The sequence below is a fragment of the Brienomyrus brachyistius genome, chromosome 1 (genome assembly GCF_023856365.1).
Source record: "Brienomyrus brachyistius isolate T26 chromosome 1, BBRACH_0.4, whole genome shotgun sequence".
NCBI lineage: Eukaryota > Metazoa > Chordata > Actinopteri > Osteoglossiformes > Mormyridae > Brienomyrus > Brienomyrus brachyistius.
The window spans coordinates 47132906-47148386 of NC_064533.1; the positions used below are offsets into that span (position 1 = coordinate 47132906).

Consider the following 15481-nt stretch of genomic DNA (forward strand, 5'->3'; position numbering starts at 1 on the left):
GCACCACTTTATTAATACAGTTTAATCAAAGCTGTTTTGTGTTCGAAGACAGTTTGTATTTAGCAGGAACAGATCGCACAGTGCATCTGCTGTGTTCTGCAAAGACCTGCTTCCCATAAGAGAAGGATTTACTGTTAGTACATTTAGTTCCATGTGGGTCAGACCACATTTGAGCATGGGGTGGTTCCTTAAAGCAAATGAATCAGCTTCAAGTTTTATGATCTCCGAAGTGCTTATGAGTTTTGTTACACTTACTTCATTTGTTTTACTATCGATTCGTATTTTTCTTATCGGGTTAGATCTGTCGATATTTCACATCCTTGACTTCTGGACCTGCGGCCAAACCATCTTTTTCATAAGCTAAGGAGCTTGTGGCCTCGGGGCACGTTGTTGAGTGTGAGACGATGAATGGAGTCCTTGTTGTAGATGCACATTTTAGCAGTGTAGCAGCACACCGGCTTGTGTTGATGTTCTCCGTATCTATATGTGTCAGCCAGCATTCATACAATCTCCGCCCCGCAGTTTTATGCAACACCTGTTGGGTTCTGTAGGGGGAGGGAGGTGACAAGGAGACCATGGGGCTGGCTCTGCCTACCACAGGAATCTCAGGGCCAGGTGACGTCCTGGTGGCATGTTCTGGGTGTTTTTGGAACATGCTGTCTGAAGGAAACGCGTTTAAATAACATGGAAATGCGCTATTCCCAAAACTCCCCAGCACTGATAAAATCAGCACATCCGTCCATCCACCCTGGATGCTGTCCTCTTTCTGCTCCAGAGTGGCACACTGTCCACCCATAACAGCTGCTGCCGTTTGATATTTCATCCACCATAACTCAGGCTGACCACTCTGGTACCAAAGTCCATTGTAGTCCATCACAGTCAGGGGCTTTCCGGACTGCCTCGGCAAAGTGCCGCCCAGCAGGACCCAGAGCGAGTGTTTCCATGGTGATGGATGTTGAGGTAGGACCACAGACCCAAGACGGTTGGTACAGCTGGCTACTTGTGGCAAAGGGCACCAATCACCAAGCCGCAAAACACACCCTCCCAGTCACAGGCTATACTGTGAGATGTGGACTCTGTATGGAACACCTCTCTATTCCCCTTCCAACTTCCTTTGTCTCCCTTCAGCAGTGAGAACATGCCATGCAGAATAACAGGGACACACCCGCACACACACAAATGGTGACACACTCTGCCATTTGAAGGGACATTTCCTCTGCCCTGAGAAAATGAACTACATAGGCACAAAAACACTCTATTATTTAGTGTCAATACAACAATAGACACCCAGCTTTCCTAGTTGATCTTCCATCCAAATACTGTCCAGACCCAAACCCACTTAACATCAGATGTATTTCCTAGCTTGAATTGGAGGTAGTATGACTACTGACATTACACTGCCCTGAATTTAATGTGATATATAAGAAAATGGAAGTCTCGCTATTCTGTGTGTGTCCTGCCATGAAGAGCATGGTTAAGAAGGCCTGGAGTCCAAGTCTGAAGCATCTTCTCAAAGACCTGATGGCCAAAAATCCCCCTCTTCTCACTGCTTGCTGCACAGCTGTGAGATGTGATCCAGGTCTAGTCAGAGTTAATAGGGAAATGCTTGTTATTTACTGGTATCCATGCATTGAATATTCACTCACCTATTTAGTGTTGTTTCTAATGAATGTTTTCTTTTATCCCATAGTAATAAGAGTAGAAAGTTGGCTTTCATTCCAGAGCTTCTGACCCAGGATACACCTTTAATTATTCTCGTATTTCAGCCGTGCAACTATGGTTCAGTGAAACGTCTTCAGACTCGAAGGAAGCTTAGCAAAGTGTGAGGGACACAAGCAGGTCTAGGGCTATACGTAAGGACGTTCAGTAAATAAAAACAGAACTACAGGACACCGAAAACATTCTCAAACACGATGTTAGGAGGTCACCGAGTGATCCCACAGCATGGGAGTCTCAGGATATAGTTTCAAGAAAGACAAGACCTTCAGAGAAGGAACACAGTTTTATTTCTGCCGGCTGACGCATCCGTACAACACACACATTGTGCGTATCACCCTGAGGATGCTACAGTTGGCTGCCGCTTCAAGTCTATTCAAGCCAGTCCTCCCAACCCTGGTTCCAGTAACTCATTTCAATGCCAAGCCGAACAGTACCACTGGATGCCTGTGTGCCTGAAGCAGATGCCTTCAATTGTAACTGAAGCTGCGTGACATCCAGAGTGCTTAATAATTAAAGCAACAGATGGACCAGGGCTTGTCCAACTATCCCCTCTCCCATTCTATATCCACACTGTTTCTGCTGAGAAAGGGCTTGTAGGTCAGCGTGTCTGAGTTTGCTTTTCCCTTGCTGGTTGGAATTAACAGCTCGACCAACACAGTAAACATGTTTACAATCTGACCCAGCACTGTCCCTTTATTAGAGGTCAGCCTGGTTGCACAGTATGTGGTACCGATCCAAAGTCAGTGAGAAATTGGACAAGATGCCTTGGAATTCTTGGAGAGGACAGTAGACTCCACTGCAGCCGGGAATCAGCTTGTCCTGGAAAGGAGGAACCATGATGGATCATGAGCGCATGAACAGCAGCGTCCTTCACCCTGCAGGCCCCTGGGACTCACCTGACCCAAGTAAGAAACTTTGACAAAGGCCTCCTGAGTCTCGCAGTGTTGGTAGAGCTCCAAGACGAGGTCTGCTGCGTATGGAGGCCACTTTGCGTCGAAGATCCCAAGGGCCATCAGACAAGGCATCAAGGTGGTGTCATGCACTGAGTAGAGGAACAGCTTCCTGGGGGAAAAATGAGACGTGTGAGGAGGCTGCCGATTACTCAAGGCCTGTTACATTTCTGTTACAAAAAACGACATGAATAGTGCAAAGGTCAATAATAAAACAATGTTTCCATCTAGTGGAAAAAATAGGTATAACATCCATAGATCAATTTTCAGCAAATGTTTGTTCTAGGGTGATTCAAAGTCTGTCCTCCGAGAAGCACAATACACAGGGCAGAGTGTAAAACAGAGAGATGGGACTCCAGCTCATCACTGGACACAGATCTGAGGCTAGATCGATAACACGCTAAAAACACAGCGGACCGCACCTTACAAACATGCATCTGCCTGCACTCCTAATACTCATTATACAATTTCTATAGGATTTTCCCATAATCAACATCACAAAGAGCTTCACATTAGACGTGTCTTCCTGCGTGCGACGCTCACCTGGACTGTGCTGAGCCGGTACCCTTCAGTCTGTCCTCTATGTTTGTCAACAAGACTTGAAGAAAGGGGCCAATGCTGAGCTGAAGATGCTCCCTGATGACAACGACACCAACATCATCTTCAACAACATCATTACTCCTACTTTACTAACTCAAAGGGGTCTAGTTTCTCCCACATCCAAGGCACTGACCGACTGACTCCATATATGTGGCAAATCATCTGAACAGCTCTCCTCTCCACAGTCGACCTCCACATCTCCAGGCCTGCAGGACAGGGCAGGCCATGAGCCTACGGGAGATGCCAGCAGAAGAGTGTGGGCTGGTGAGAGGGTCTGGGGAGATGGTAACATGTGGGGAACAGATAACAGCATGTGTACCTCTCTGGCCACCATGTTATCCCGAAGATGGATGAAGTCAAGCCTCTGCTCTGTTTGGATGCCCAGTGCAGCCTGGATGCTCTTCAGGTCAGCAGTGATGTCTGGTAACTGGAAGAGCTCAGCCCACTGCCGTCTGAACAGAAAACAGGAAACCCATTATATAATCCTTTACTGTATATACATGTCGTATCCAGACCCTCATGGATACACAAACAAAGATGCAACTGAATAAGCAGGTTGGGGGTGAAGGGAGATGCAGCTCACATACCCAATAAGCACTTTGAGCAGCTTGCATCCATGATAGTTTGGGTAGAGGATCTCATTCTCGGTGTCCGTGGTGAGGATGGGCACAGCGTCTGAAAAGAACAGGAGACAAGAGGATGGGCACGGAGTCCGAGGGGAACAGGAGACACGAGGACGGGCACGGCGCCCGAGGGGAACAGGAGACACGAGGACGGGCACGGCGCCCGAGGGGAACAGGAGACAAGAGGACGGGCACGGAGTCCGAGGGGAACAGGAGACACGAGGACGGGCACGGCGTCCGAGGGGAACAGGAGACACGAGGACGGGCACGGAGTCCGAGGGGAACAGGAGACAAGAGGACGGGCACGGAGTCCGAGGGGAACAGGAGACAAGAGGACGGGCACGGCGTCCGAGGGGAACAGGAGACACGAGGACGGGCACGGCGCCCGAGGGGAACAGGAGACAAGAGGACGGGCACGGAGTCCGAGGGGAACAGGAGACACGAGGACGGGCACGGCGTCCGAGGGGAACAGGAGACACGAGGACGGGCACGGCGCCCGAGGGGAACAGGAGACACGAGGACGGGCACGGCGCCCGAGGGGAACAGGAGACAGGAGGACGGGCACGGCGTCCGAGGGGAACAGGAGACAGGAGGACGGGCACGGCGTCCGAGGGGAACAGGAGACAGGAGGACGGGCACGGCGTCCGAGGGGAACAGGAGACACGAGGACGGGCACGGAGTCCGAGGGGAACAGGAGACACGAGGACGGGCACGGCGCCCGAGGGGAACAGGAGACAGGAGGACGGGCACGGCGCCCGAGGGGAACAGGATTCACGAGGACGGGCACGGCGTCCGAGGGGAACAGGAGACACGAGGACGGGCACGGCGTCCGAGGGGAACAGGAGACACGAGGACGGGCACGGAGTCAGAGGGGAACAGGAGACACGAGGACGGGCACGGCGCCCGAGGGGAACAGGAGACACGAGGACGGGCACGGCGCCCGAGGGGAACAGGAGACACGAGGACGGGCACGGCGTCCGAGGGGAACAGGAGACCTGAAGACAGCGGGACTCACCATCCTGCTTTTGCTGATAAAGACCAGCCACCAGGCACTTGGCTGATTCAATTGTCCTCATGATGTTGGTGGAACGAACACTGAATGGGTATAAAGTCACATGATTCCAAACAGATAAATGCATTTTTATTATACTATAAGGTAGAAGAAGCCTCCAATTCTTCGAAATGTCACATACAGACTTAGAGGTGGACCCCTGTAGAAGGAAATATAGACTGTGCAACCCATGATGCTTTGTGTACAAGTGTATGAATTTCACTCACTAGACCTCAGCTGCACTGAAGCTGGCCGTGAGAAAGGGAAGGTCCATGATATAGCTTCTCCTTAACCTCATGCCAAGATCGTATAGCTGCTGCATGCCCAAAGAGGTCAGCTGGCCAGGATATGTGCCACCCTACAAGGAGTTAAATTGTCAGTCAGTTGATCACACAAAGGGCTCCACTTTAGCCTATTGTGACTCACATGGAGTTTTGTAACCCTGTAGCCGTCCTCCACTGGTGCAGAAGGCCTGGGACCACCCTCCAGGTCTGTGACTACATAATCGATTTGGGTGTGGGCTGGTACCTTCAGAAGATCTGGGACCCAATCAGCCTAAGGGTGAATCAACAGGGAGGGGGCAGAAGGTGCCAGTTTGAGACGCATATCAGGTTTAATCATGAAAATGTTATCATCATCAAAACATGCAGATCCAGGATAGAGAGACTGTTCAATTCAGTAAAATACTGCCAACTAGTTTAAAGTCCGCAGACGGTTTAAAAATCATTCACCTAGACATGGGAGAAAACTTTACGAGGTACACAGAGAAAAATGCACGGTGATTTCAGCACGCATCAACACGGAAGCGGATATGCGCTTTGAAACGGATTGCTTCTGGCATTAGGGCGCTCTCACGGGGGACCAAGTTCTTACCTCCAGCACATCAGGTATGGACTTAAGAGGAGTCCGGGCGCCGTGTCGGAACACAACTTGTACGAGTTTGAGCTCAAGCTGGGTGGGATCGCCGTTCATCTCGGAGGTGACACCTGGACTCCAGCCGGACGGGCTCCAATATCTTCTGCGACCCAACGTCAAACCCGGATTGTGCAAATCAGCATGGCAAGTCGCAGATGTCTCACATGGCCCGGAGCGTCGGCGCAGTGCCCGGTCCGGAGCATGAATATGCGCATGTATGCACGCCGCATACCTTCCGGAAGTTATCCATCCCGCGAAGCTTGCGCTCCCGTCGCCCAAGTCATCAAACACTAAGTTTGATATCAAAATTAAAGCACCCGCATGGCATTTAGGCTGTGTTAGTACCGGGAGGAAATGCGTAAATAGAAAGAAGCGTGCTAGAAAGAAACGCGTAAATTTCACACTGGCCCGTTTCAGCAACCAAGGTGGGGGTGGAAGATCTTTTTCGTATTTTTAATACCAAAATGAAAGTAAATACGCAAAAGCAACACCTATTGCTAAACTTTTAACAACTTTGAAAACTCCAGATTAAATTGGAAAAGCAGTGTTTCCTGGTTTTTGTAGTCCTCTGAACGTCGTCGTGGGCTTTAATGGTGCAATACGAACAAGTGAAACTACATTTCCCATGAAGTGGAAGATTCGCGCATAACGATCTTGCGCTCGCTTGTGAAATTCGAAATACATTTTATAATTATATTTAATTGTAAAATGACTAACCCTATTTCAACGTATACTACAGTAAAATACTGTTATTAGTTGTAGCAGAAATATGATGAACCGCTTGTACTAGAGGGTCAATGAATTTCGAAAATCCACGAGTTTGAGGATCTTAGAATAGGCTTAAAAAGTATAAAAGAGGCCAATATGGCTTAAAAATGTTACTGCATATTTTTGCATGTAAGCAAATTTATATAAATAAAAGGATATCAGGTGAAATAACGAGAGTCGTTTGCCCTGCTGGTTTTAAGTCCTGGATATTGTCTCCTATTAGATTGCTGGATCCGTTGTTTTGATTGTGTTGGACTTATTAATCGGACTTCTGTGCCATCGTCTTGCTAGTGCTGCTGCCTGAACACTCAGAGCTACTTCAAGTTCATAATTTAGTTACAATTTTACAATTGTTTTTGTTATGGTTATTTACACACGATCCCTACCCTTTAGTAATGCAATTTTTAAAATATATGCTTAGTTGCCATAAATCCTTAAACATTATGTATTGAACACAACTCATTCTTAACGAATGGTGCAGATTTTAACTTTTTAATAGCATGACAGTATCCAGGGCTGGACTGGCCATATAACATACCCGAAATTTTCCCGGCAGGCCTATGGATATGTAGGCTGGGAACATTTATCATGGGGAACCTACAGTTGGCAAAATATATCGGAGCAGACCCCATAGCTCAGGGCCAGTTACGCGTTTAAGGGTCTGTCATCCATGTTGAGGGTATGGATTTTCTGATGTAAATGGGTGCATCTGAGCACGTACAAATTGCATAATAGTAAAATTATCCATCCATCCAACCAACCAAACATTTTTCATACCATTTCATAACATTTTTTGGCCTATGCAGGGTCGTGGGCGTCTGCGGAGCCTATTCCAAAAGTAACAAACACATGGCAGGGAATTAACCCAGAATAGCGGGCCAACTAATTAAAAAGCACAATATAAAAATAGATTAAAAAAATGAATAATACCGGTCAAACCAAGTTGTATTATAGCAATATACCTCCATCTAGCGGCCACGTGCGGTACGGGCGTAAACATGAAATTAAACGCTGTTTACGCGGTAAACATGGTAATTCGTCAGGTTAGGAGAGTGTGTAGTCATTCCTACGATGTGATAGTGACACTGCAGCATAGTGCAGCTAAAGTTTTCTGGAAACAGGTTGATGCCCTAAAGTGACAGATTTTAGTGCTACAGTCTATGTCAGCTAATTAATAAACAAAAACAAGCTGCCAAAATTTTCATACAATGAAAATATGATTAATATTTTGAATCAGATTCAGATATCCAAGTTATACATGTATGACGGGCAAAACTCATCGACTTTAGTATAAAAAAGCTCAGATTTGCTGTGTATCTTTAACTACATGAGTAACTCTCTGATTCCCCAAAAGTCATGCACACAGAAAGGAAGGAACCACACCATCCTCTTAAATACTGATAAAAAACAGAGCACATTTGCAGGAATTTGGAAAATAATTTTAAAAGACTGATTTAATAAGATGAATAGAAGCTCATTCCTGCAAGTTGCAGTTCAACCAGAAGTCACAGTTTTTTCACAGTTTAACTTGTAAATGTCTAAGTGAACTTAAAGCAAAACAGTGGAAGCATTTTAATAGCGGTTTAGCCGGGTGAAGGTTTGTGTCAATTGACTTTTGTTTCTTTACCTGTCCAGTTTAATGACATTTTCAGTGCCTCTGGCACATTGAAAGTCTGACTAATGTTACATGGTGATTAGTGATCTGCATCTCCCAGGGTCTGATGGGAAGTTATCCAGTTATCCGAGAATTGTGTGAATAAATATCGCTTGTTGAATTCTGACAGTCATATGGATCATTTCCGCCATGGAAATAGCACCTCTGCAAACACACAGCAGGCCTGTCTCAACATGCGGCCCTTTAATTTATGTATAGTGGCGAGATTTTACATGTCACATGGGGCCTGGCCTGTCCATGAAGTCGCAATTCACACAGAGGTAATTCTAGGATTTTATAAGTTTGGGACCATGAGAGGGGCCAGTGACAGGGAAGGGGTCACTCTGGATCCAACCAGCTTTCAGTTATGGCCTGTGCCCCTGTGTCCCCACCCCTATATGCACTTCTGCACACAATATGCGGGTTCTGCTTCTCCTGGGCGGCTGATCTCTGCCCTCGTGTGAGAGGGATAGTTTTAGCTCATGACATCAAAGCAAATCCAGTTCTACTTCATTTTGAAATATGGTTTAATTCTGCTTTTTTTATTTTTACTTGAAATGAGATCTACCAAGCAAAACTGAATTTTCATGATCAAAGTTTAATCTTCATATTATAAATATTGAGATTGCTTATTGTACATCATAAATATCTTTCAAGTTTTCAAGGTGTCAGACAGTATCAAAACAAAACTATTAACCCTGTATCAAAATATTTGTTTCTGCGCTGCCTTATATAGTCCTAACTTGGTATTTTTCTTCCTCGATGACACTTGCATCCAGAAAAACTTACGTTTTTTTACCCACTTGTATAGCTGGGTCTTATTGGAGTGGTTCAAGTTCAGTACCTCACTCAAGGATACAACAGAATGGCCCCCTGGGAATCCAGTCAGTAGCATTTAGTCCAGGACCTTAATAAATGTAAACATGTCCAAATGGTCACAACTACTGATGTAATCAGTAAAGGGAAGTAAAGAAAAATGCCTGTTGGTATCCCAGAATTCCCTATCCAGTTGTCAGGTCCTTCATCTTTGTAGGCATGTTAGTCCCACCCATTGGGGGCGGGTCTATACCGCCAGGTCACTTGGTCGTGCCCGCCCACAGGAGTCACTGGCTTTGCTTGGGCAGCCTTTCCCCTTGAGGAGGCTGCAGGGAGCCTTGCTGTCTGGGTCATAGCTCAACTGCAGGAAGTCCTCCTCCCAGGGGGGGTCATGGGTGCGATCGCGCTCGGTGGCCAAGTTGGCCGAGTTCTGCTGGTGAGCCATTCTGTTGCTGAAGGGCTGGCAGCTGGTGTGCGGGTGGGGGGGTGCTGTAGACAGGCATTGGTTGAAATCGGGGGGCGGGGTGCATGAGTCGTTGGTCCTTGGCGTGTTGGGCTCGTGGCTGGCTACTGTCATGGCAGCCGGCTGGACTTCCAGGGCGTGGGCGGCAACGTAGGCCTTTACGCACCGCTTGAAAGCCTTCAAGCCCAGGTGGTAGAGCTCGACCACACTGAGAAGAAGAGAGACCCCGGCCACCGACAGCATGAACACGATGAAGATGTTCTTCTCTGTGGGCCGCGACACGTAGCAGTTGACCGTGTTGGGGCACGGCTGCGTCTTGCACGTGTACAAGGCTTTGAGGAAGATTCCATAGATCATGTACTGGCCAACGACGAAGGCCACCTCCATGCCGGTGCGAATGAGGATGCTGAGCACGTACGTGTGCAACAGCGCCCCCCTAAGGCGGATTCTGCCCTTGGTTTTCTCTGCCTCCTTCTGCTCCAGGTACTCCTTCTCGGCTCCGCCGCGATCTTCCTCCCGCTGCCGCCGCTTCTCCTCCGCCCGCACCACGTGCATGGCGTGTCCCATGTAGATGAGCGAGGGCGTGGAGACGAACACGATCTGTAGCACCCAGTAGCGGATGTGGGCTATGGGGAAGGCGGCGTCGTAGCACACGTTGGTGCAGCCCGGCTGCTTGGTGTCGCACGTGAAGTCGGACTGCTCGTCGCCCCAGGAGGACTCGGCTGCCGTGCCCAGCACCAGGATGCGGAAGATGAAGAGGACGGTGAGCCAGACCTTGCCCACGGAGGTTGAGTGTTCCTGCACTTCTTCAAGGAAGTTCCCCAAAAGACTCCAGTCCCCCATTACGCCCCGCACCTTCCTTGGATAATGCCTGGGGGAGGAAATGGGGTTTGGCAGTTACTGGGGGTGTTGGAAAAAATCGCTCCTCAGCAATCTGTCCCAAGACAGACCGTTTTTCGTCACATCCTCACAGGTAAAGGTGGACCTGCGGACTCCGATGTAAGTCAGCCCGCAGTGTTATCACTTTTCTGGGATCTGTGAGAACTATGGTGTTAGTTATCGGGAAACTCCAGAGCTTAAGGCACATCGCGGTCATGTGACACCAGTTTTATTAAGCAATGGATTGGGTTCAGGGTATAAATAGCTTCTGATGCCAGTGGAAACAGCGGAGGGGACTGTGTTCCCATGACATGCCGTGCTCTGAGAAAGGGGGGATGTCGTCTGAAAGAAATCTAAAGTAAATATGTGACTGTGTGAATCTGTGAGCGTCACAGATAGAAGCGGAAGTGAAGGACAGTGGAGCTTCTGCTGCCCAGCGTCATACGTGATGATCCCAATCCTGGTTGCTGTGATTCAGACATCGTTTAATCATATAGCACTGTGCATACATATTAACACCTCTAAACCAGTGTTTCTCAAACCAGTCCTCAGGGAGCCCCAGGCCAGTTCCCTGGGAGCTGGGAGGGAGCAAAAACATGGACCATCGACCGCTGGGGAACTCAAATTCACTTTAGCATATTTTTGGACGGTGGGGGGAGACTGGACAACCCAATGGAAGGGAACCCACAACGACATGGGGAGAACATGCAAACTTCACATTTACAGGGCAGGGGTGGAGACTACAATGCTGGTCGCAAAGGTTCCACTAACCACTGTGCCACCTGGGAACATGAATCTGATCAGATTATTTGTTCCTCCTAAAACACGCACCTGGGGTAGCTAAGCTAGGCACTTATGTGCTTGCATTCAGACTTATAATAAGGCAAGTCTGGTGAAAAAAGGGAGTTTGATTTTGTAACGATTTTTTGTTATATGTAATTAAATTACTCAGAGCATTGTGTGAAGTCACCAGTTCCAGGGCTTGATACACTTTGTTGTTTTTATTGTTACTCATTGCTAGTTCTGGGAATTGGGATCTGAAACTGGACTAGTAGGGGAATCAAACCAAAGCAACAGAGTCCATCTGTTTTAATGTTTATAAGACTATAGCTGCTTTTCTCAAGGAAGCAATCTCCACCAGAATGATTTCCTGGTGACAAAGCACTTCAAAGGAAATCTCCGTCATTAGACAGCCACTGCTGGAGGTGGAGGGGGGAGGGGTCAGTACTGCTTTGTGTTCTGTATCTGTAAGGAGCAACTCAACCCACCTGACAGGGAGCTGGGACCCGGGTTCCCCTAGGAAGCGGGCGAGACCGCCCCCACGTCCCACATGCCTTCTGATGTTTGCTGTGGGAATGTGGAGGACAGGGAACAATGCAGGAGGTCAGAAACACTGAGTACAAACTGTCCAGGACAGGAAGTCATGACAGTGGTCAGCACCCTTGGACCAGTAAAGGAGGTGGTGGATGTGGATCTGGAGTCCAACTTTGGTGTTTATCTTAGATTCAAGTGACTTAAGAAGCTGATCTGCTTCTGGAAGCTGAAATACTTTTGGGATTGTGATTTTGGAGCCATCTTGCAGTGGTCTGGACTCTTACACTGCTCACTTACAGAAAGGAGGACACAAGCCATGAGCAGCATCTGAAGGATTTAAGTTTACGGTGAAGGTACAGCACATCTAACTACTGTATTTGAGATTTATTTACTTCTATATCTATTGCTAGAACTACGGCATACAAAGTCACCAACAGAGGATTATCTGTTTGATTTTTTTTCCAGTCGATACAGAAACTCTTCATGCACCTACAGGCTATAAGACCATGTGTTGAACGCTGTTCGTCAGGTGTCTCTCCGACCTAAAGGCACGTCCTATGACAACCCAGCATGCTCTGTTCACACCTCGTCTAGCTTGGTGGCCATTCCGCGAAAGAATCCCACGTGCTACGGGACCCTGTCCCTGCCTCACCATAACAGGCTGTGCCCGCCGCGATGAGCTCGTGCTCACGCTATCCATCCCTGTCGCAAATATTTATAAAGGCGCCAGACTCGTTCCAAACGCTGCCCCGGGACAGCCTGCCAGGCAGTGTGTTTGAAGTGGAATTGCATTAACACCGCATCCTGGCTGTATGCTGGGGTGTGCGGTGCTGCAGTAAAGCAGACGTTTCTTGAGCTGCCATGGGGACTGGGGTGTGTGACTGCTCTGTGCTGGGACTGTGTAGCAGGAAACGGGGGGGTATTAAATACACAGCCTTTCTCTCCTTGGACCAAGGTCATGGGTGACTCTTCCACAGAACAGTCAAAGGTCACAGCTGCACTGTAAGGTCATGTATCTCCGGCCTGATTGGTGTGTGATTTCTCAGACATATTACTCAAGATTTTACATTGTTCGTCACCTTATACAGCGAAATTTTCCTACTCTATGCCACTGTATTTCCTACTCTATACTATGCTTTCTTGATCTGTACTACTATATACTGACCACGATGTAACTTCGGATAAAGAAAACCAGTCAAATAATAGAATGTTGAATTTTCATCATTTATACACAGTAAAACTAGTACATCTTCTGTTGTCTTGGAAAAGGTTTTTTTCTGTGTGGCTGAGCAAAATCAGACTAAGTAAAACACGGATAGAGGGCAGTGTCATAGGAAGATGATTGGGGAGAAAGGTTGTTAGGGCGTTTGGGAATCTATTATCCAGAGACCTTTTTAGCTTAGGAGTCTGTTAGCTGGAGAGCTTGTTAGCTTAAGAGTCTGTTAGCCAGAGGGCTTGTTTGTTGGGAATCTGTTAGCCGGAGAGCTTGTTAGCTTAGGAGTCTGTTAGCCAGAGGGCTTGTTTTTTGGGGAATCTGTTAGCCAGAGGGCTTGTTTTTTGGGGAATCTGTTAGCCAGAGGGCTTGTTTGTTGGGGAATCTGTTAGCCAGAGGGCTTGTTAGCTTAGGAGTCTGTTGGCCAGAGAGCTTGTTAGTTTGGGAGTCACTTAGTGACGTAGCTTGTTAGTTTTGTAGTGTTAGTCAGAGAACTTCTTAGTTTTGCAGTGTGTTAATCTGGGAGGTTGGTAGTTTCATCGTGAGTTAGTCAGAGAGTTCGTTAGTTTGGGTCAAGAAACTCATTAGTAATGAAATCTTTTGATTCGGGAACTCACGGAAAACACCAGTCTTCCCACACTTAGCTTCAACCCAAATACATTTCCAGCTTCCTCCCTGCCTTTCCAGGTATTTGTGTGATTCACAAACTGAATGAAAACAAAAAAGTCCCTATTACATCACTCCTTTCAAAATCGATTGGCAATGACACACATCCATCAGTGGGCAAATCTGTTAGTCTCCTCTTGCTTTTTATACAGCATACATACACATTTGTTCTTCATGGAATTGATCTGAATTTCTTCCACCTTTTGGTATGCTAGTTGGCAGCTCCTTCTGGGTATACAAAGATAAACTCAGTTCTGCCACCTCTCAGACAATCTGGTTTGTCTCCCGAGTCAAAGCCAAGTGCTTTTGACACCTACGTGTTTTGTCAGAAGCAACGTTAGAACAAAGAGATCAGCTCTGTAGAAGGTTACAGGACATGTCTCTGTGACAATGAATGAGCAGCAACACGCAGCTAATCCAACCTGACACACCCTCTAACATGCTAACACACTGATACACTCAACAATCAGCGCTCCTTTTCATTTCAGGGTCAGGGTACCCAAAGTTCCATCGGCTCTGTGTGGTTTGAGAACTCCTGCCTCACACTGCCAGTATTTTATAAAAATAGTCTAAGAGAACCAGGCTCTCAAACACCTAAATCCTCCAGTAAAAGGCCTTCTGAGGTCTCCCAGACCTATTAGGTGGACTGCAGCGTGTCCTTCTAGGGATGGATGAAGGTGGCTGATTTACCTGCTGGTTGCTGAGGCTCCGTATAGGATTGTCTCTGTTCCTTCTGCCGGATAGGATGGGTGGGAGTCTCTCAATCTCACAGATGAAGATCAAGCTTCTCCAGCAGGTCCAGGAGACGAAAAGGGTTTGTCGGTCAGATTTTATGAAAAGAGATGTTCTTCAGGGAAGGGGAACAACTTCAGCGGCAGCATCGTAAGAAATGCAAGGCATTGCCGCTACAGTCCGTCTACCCTCCTCACATCCTCCTTCTCCACCCCCCCCCCCTTTCCCCGTCTCTTATACTGGCCACGCCTCCTTCCCATCCACAGACCATGGCTTGGTTTGTTGGTTCTCTTGTTTCAATACCACTCCAGCAGGAAGGAAAATGACATTGTATTAGAAAACAATGGTGACTCTACATCGCCTGTTAGCTTCCCGTTGCTGCTGTTCCCTTCCCGGTTTGTATCAGAGGTGAGTCTCATTATTATGTTCCCACGGACACACACCTCAAGGTCTCACAGTCAGAGGATACCAGTCCGAACTGGAGAAAGCCGTCATCTGCCCAGGAAGGTCCAGTCGCAGAGTCCCACTCCGACTCCTTGTCAAAATGATTTAGCACGAAGTTACTCGGGGTAAAACATGTCCATGTCGTATTAATACCCTATTTCCAAAGAAGGTATGCTTTTAAAAAAAATTCTTAAATTGTTTTCTATTAGTATTTTAAAGACGCGTGTTAATACAGGTTTTTAGTAAGTATTTGATTTCATGCACAACACCACTTCACATAAACATAGACAAATTATTCAAAAGACCGCATGTGCTGTTATATTCTGGTTTGGAGGAATAGGGGCATAGCTAGTCTGATAATGGGGATGGAGTTCCCTCTCCAGGTCTGTGGTCGCTCTGGAATTGAGCAGAGCTGGACACTCACGCAGTGTTGCTGTGTGACAGGTCTGCTTTGACTGGGATGGGTTACGCATATGATGCCGTTATGTAACGCTGATGTTGAAGGTGTCTCCCTTGCTGTAGTCACTGTGCAAACACAAAGATACATGTTCATTCCGTGTTAATTATGACGCCAGGGGATATGGAACCATGTTTCAGTTCCATCTATATTTCTTCTGTAACTATGAGAATAAACAGGAACAGCTGACAGTGTTCAGTCATTCAAACAAAACTTT

At 47.4% G+C, this 15481-nt stretch overlaps 2 protein-coding genes across 3 annotated transcripts; both read right to left on the minus strand.

Moving 5' to 3' along the window:
- Nucleotides 1-1983: 1983 nt before the first annotated feature.
- acp6 (acid phosphatase 6, lysophosphatidic) lies at nucleotides 1984-6487 on the minus strand. Its single transcript, XM_049018550.1, has 10 exons — nucleotides 5817-6487; nucleotides 5370-5498; nucleotides 5171-5301; nucleotides 4908-4987; nucleotides 3857-3944; nucleotides 3589-3721; nucleotides 3403-3500; nucleotides 3213-3305; nucleotides 2616-2781; nucleotides 1984-2538 (listed from the first exon to the last, which is right to left on the minus strand). The coding sequence occupies exons 1-10, from the start codon at nucleotides 5913-5915 to the stop codon at nucleotides 2416-2418; spliced, it is 1140 nt and encodes a 379-aa protein (XP_048874507.1). The 5' UTR covers nucleotides 5916-6487; the 3' UTR covers nucleotides 1984-2415.
- A 1380-nt stretch (nucleotides 6488-7867) lies between these two features.
- On the minus strand, nucleotides 7868-15166 carry gja5a (gap junction protein, alpha 5a). 2 transcript variants are annotated; one of them, XM_049018551.1, is made up of 3 exons: nucleotides 14322-15165; nucleotides 11707-11785; nucleotides 7868-10430 (listed from the first exon to the last, which is right to left on the minus strand). In XM_049018551.1, exon 3 carries the CDS (start codon nucleotides 10400-10402, stop codon nucleotides 9344-9346), a length of 1059 nt encoding a protein of 352 aa, XP_048874508.1. In that variant the 5' UTR covers nucleotides 10403-10430; nucleotides 11707-11785; nucleotides 14322-15165; the 3' UTR covers nucleotides 7868-9343. The 2 variants fall into 2 exon arrangements, with proteins under 2 accessions (XP_048874508.1, XP_048874509.1); XM_049018552.1 differs by lacking the exon at nucleotides 11707-11785 and having other exon boundaries at nucleotides 14322-15166.
- Nucleotides 15167-15481: the final 315 nt, after the last annotated feature.

Bases quoted from the DNA above. Each gene is read 5' to 3' on its own strand.
- acp6 (XM_049018550.1), bottom strand. From the start codon at position 5,915: ATGAACGGCGATCCCACCCAGCTTGAGCTCAAACTCGTACAAGTTGTG. The intron at 5,302-5,369 runs GTGAGTCACAAT...AACTCCTTGTAG, and splicing joins ACAGGGTTACAAAACTCCAT to GGTGGCACATATCCTGGCCA. The intron at 2,539-2,615 runs GTGAGTCCCAGG...CCTCCTTTCCAG, and splicing joins AAGTTTCTTACTTGGGTCAG to GACAAGCTGATTCCCGGCTG.
- gja5a (XM_049018552.1), bottom strand. From the start codon at position 10,402: ATGGGGGACTGGAGTCTTTTGGGGAACTTCCTTGAAGAAGTGCAGGAA.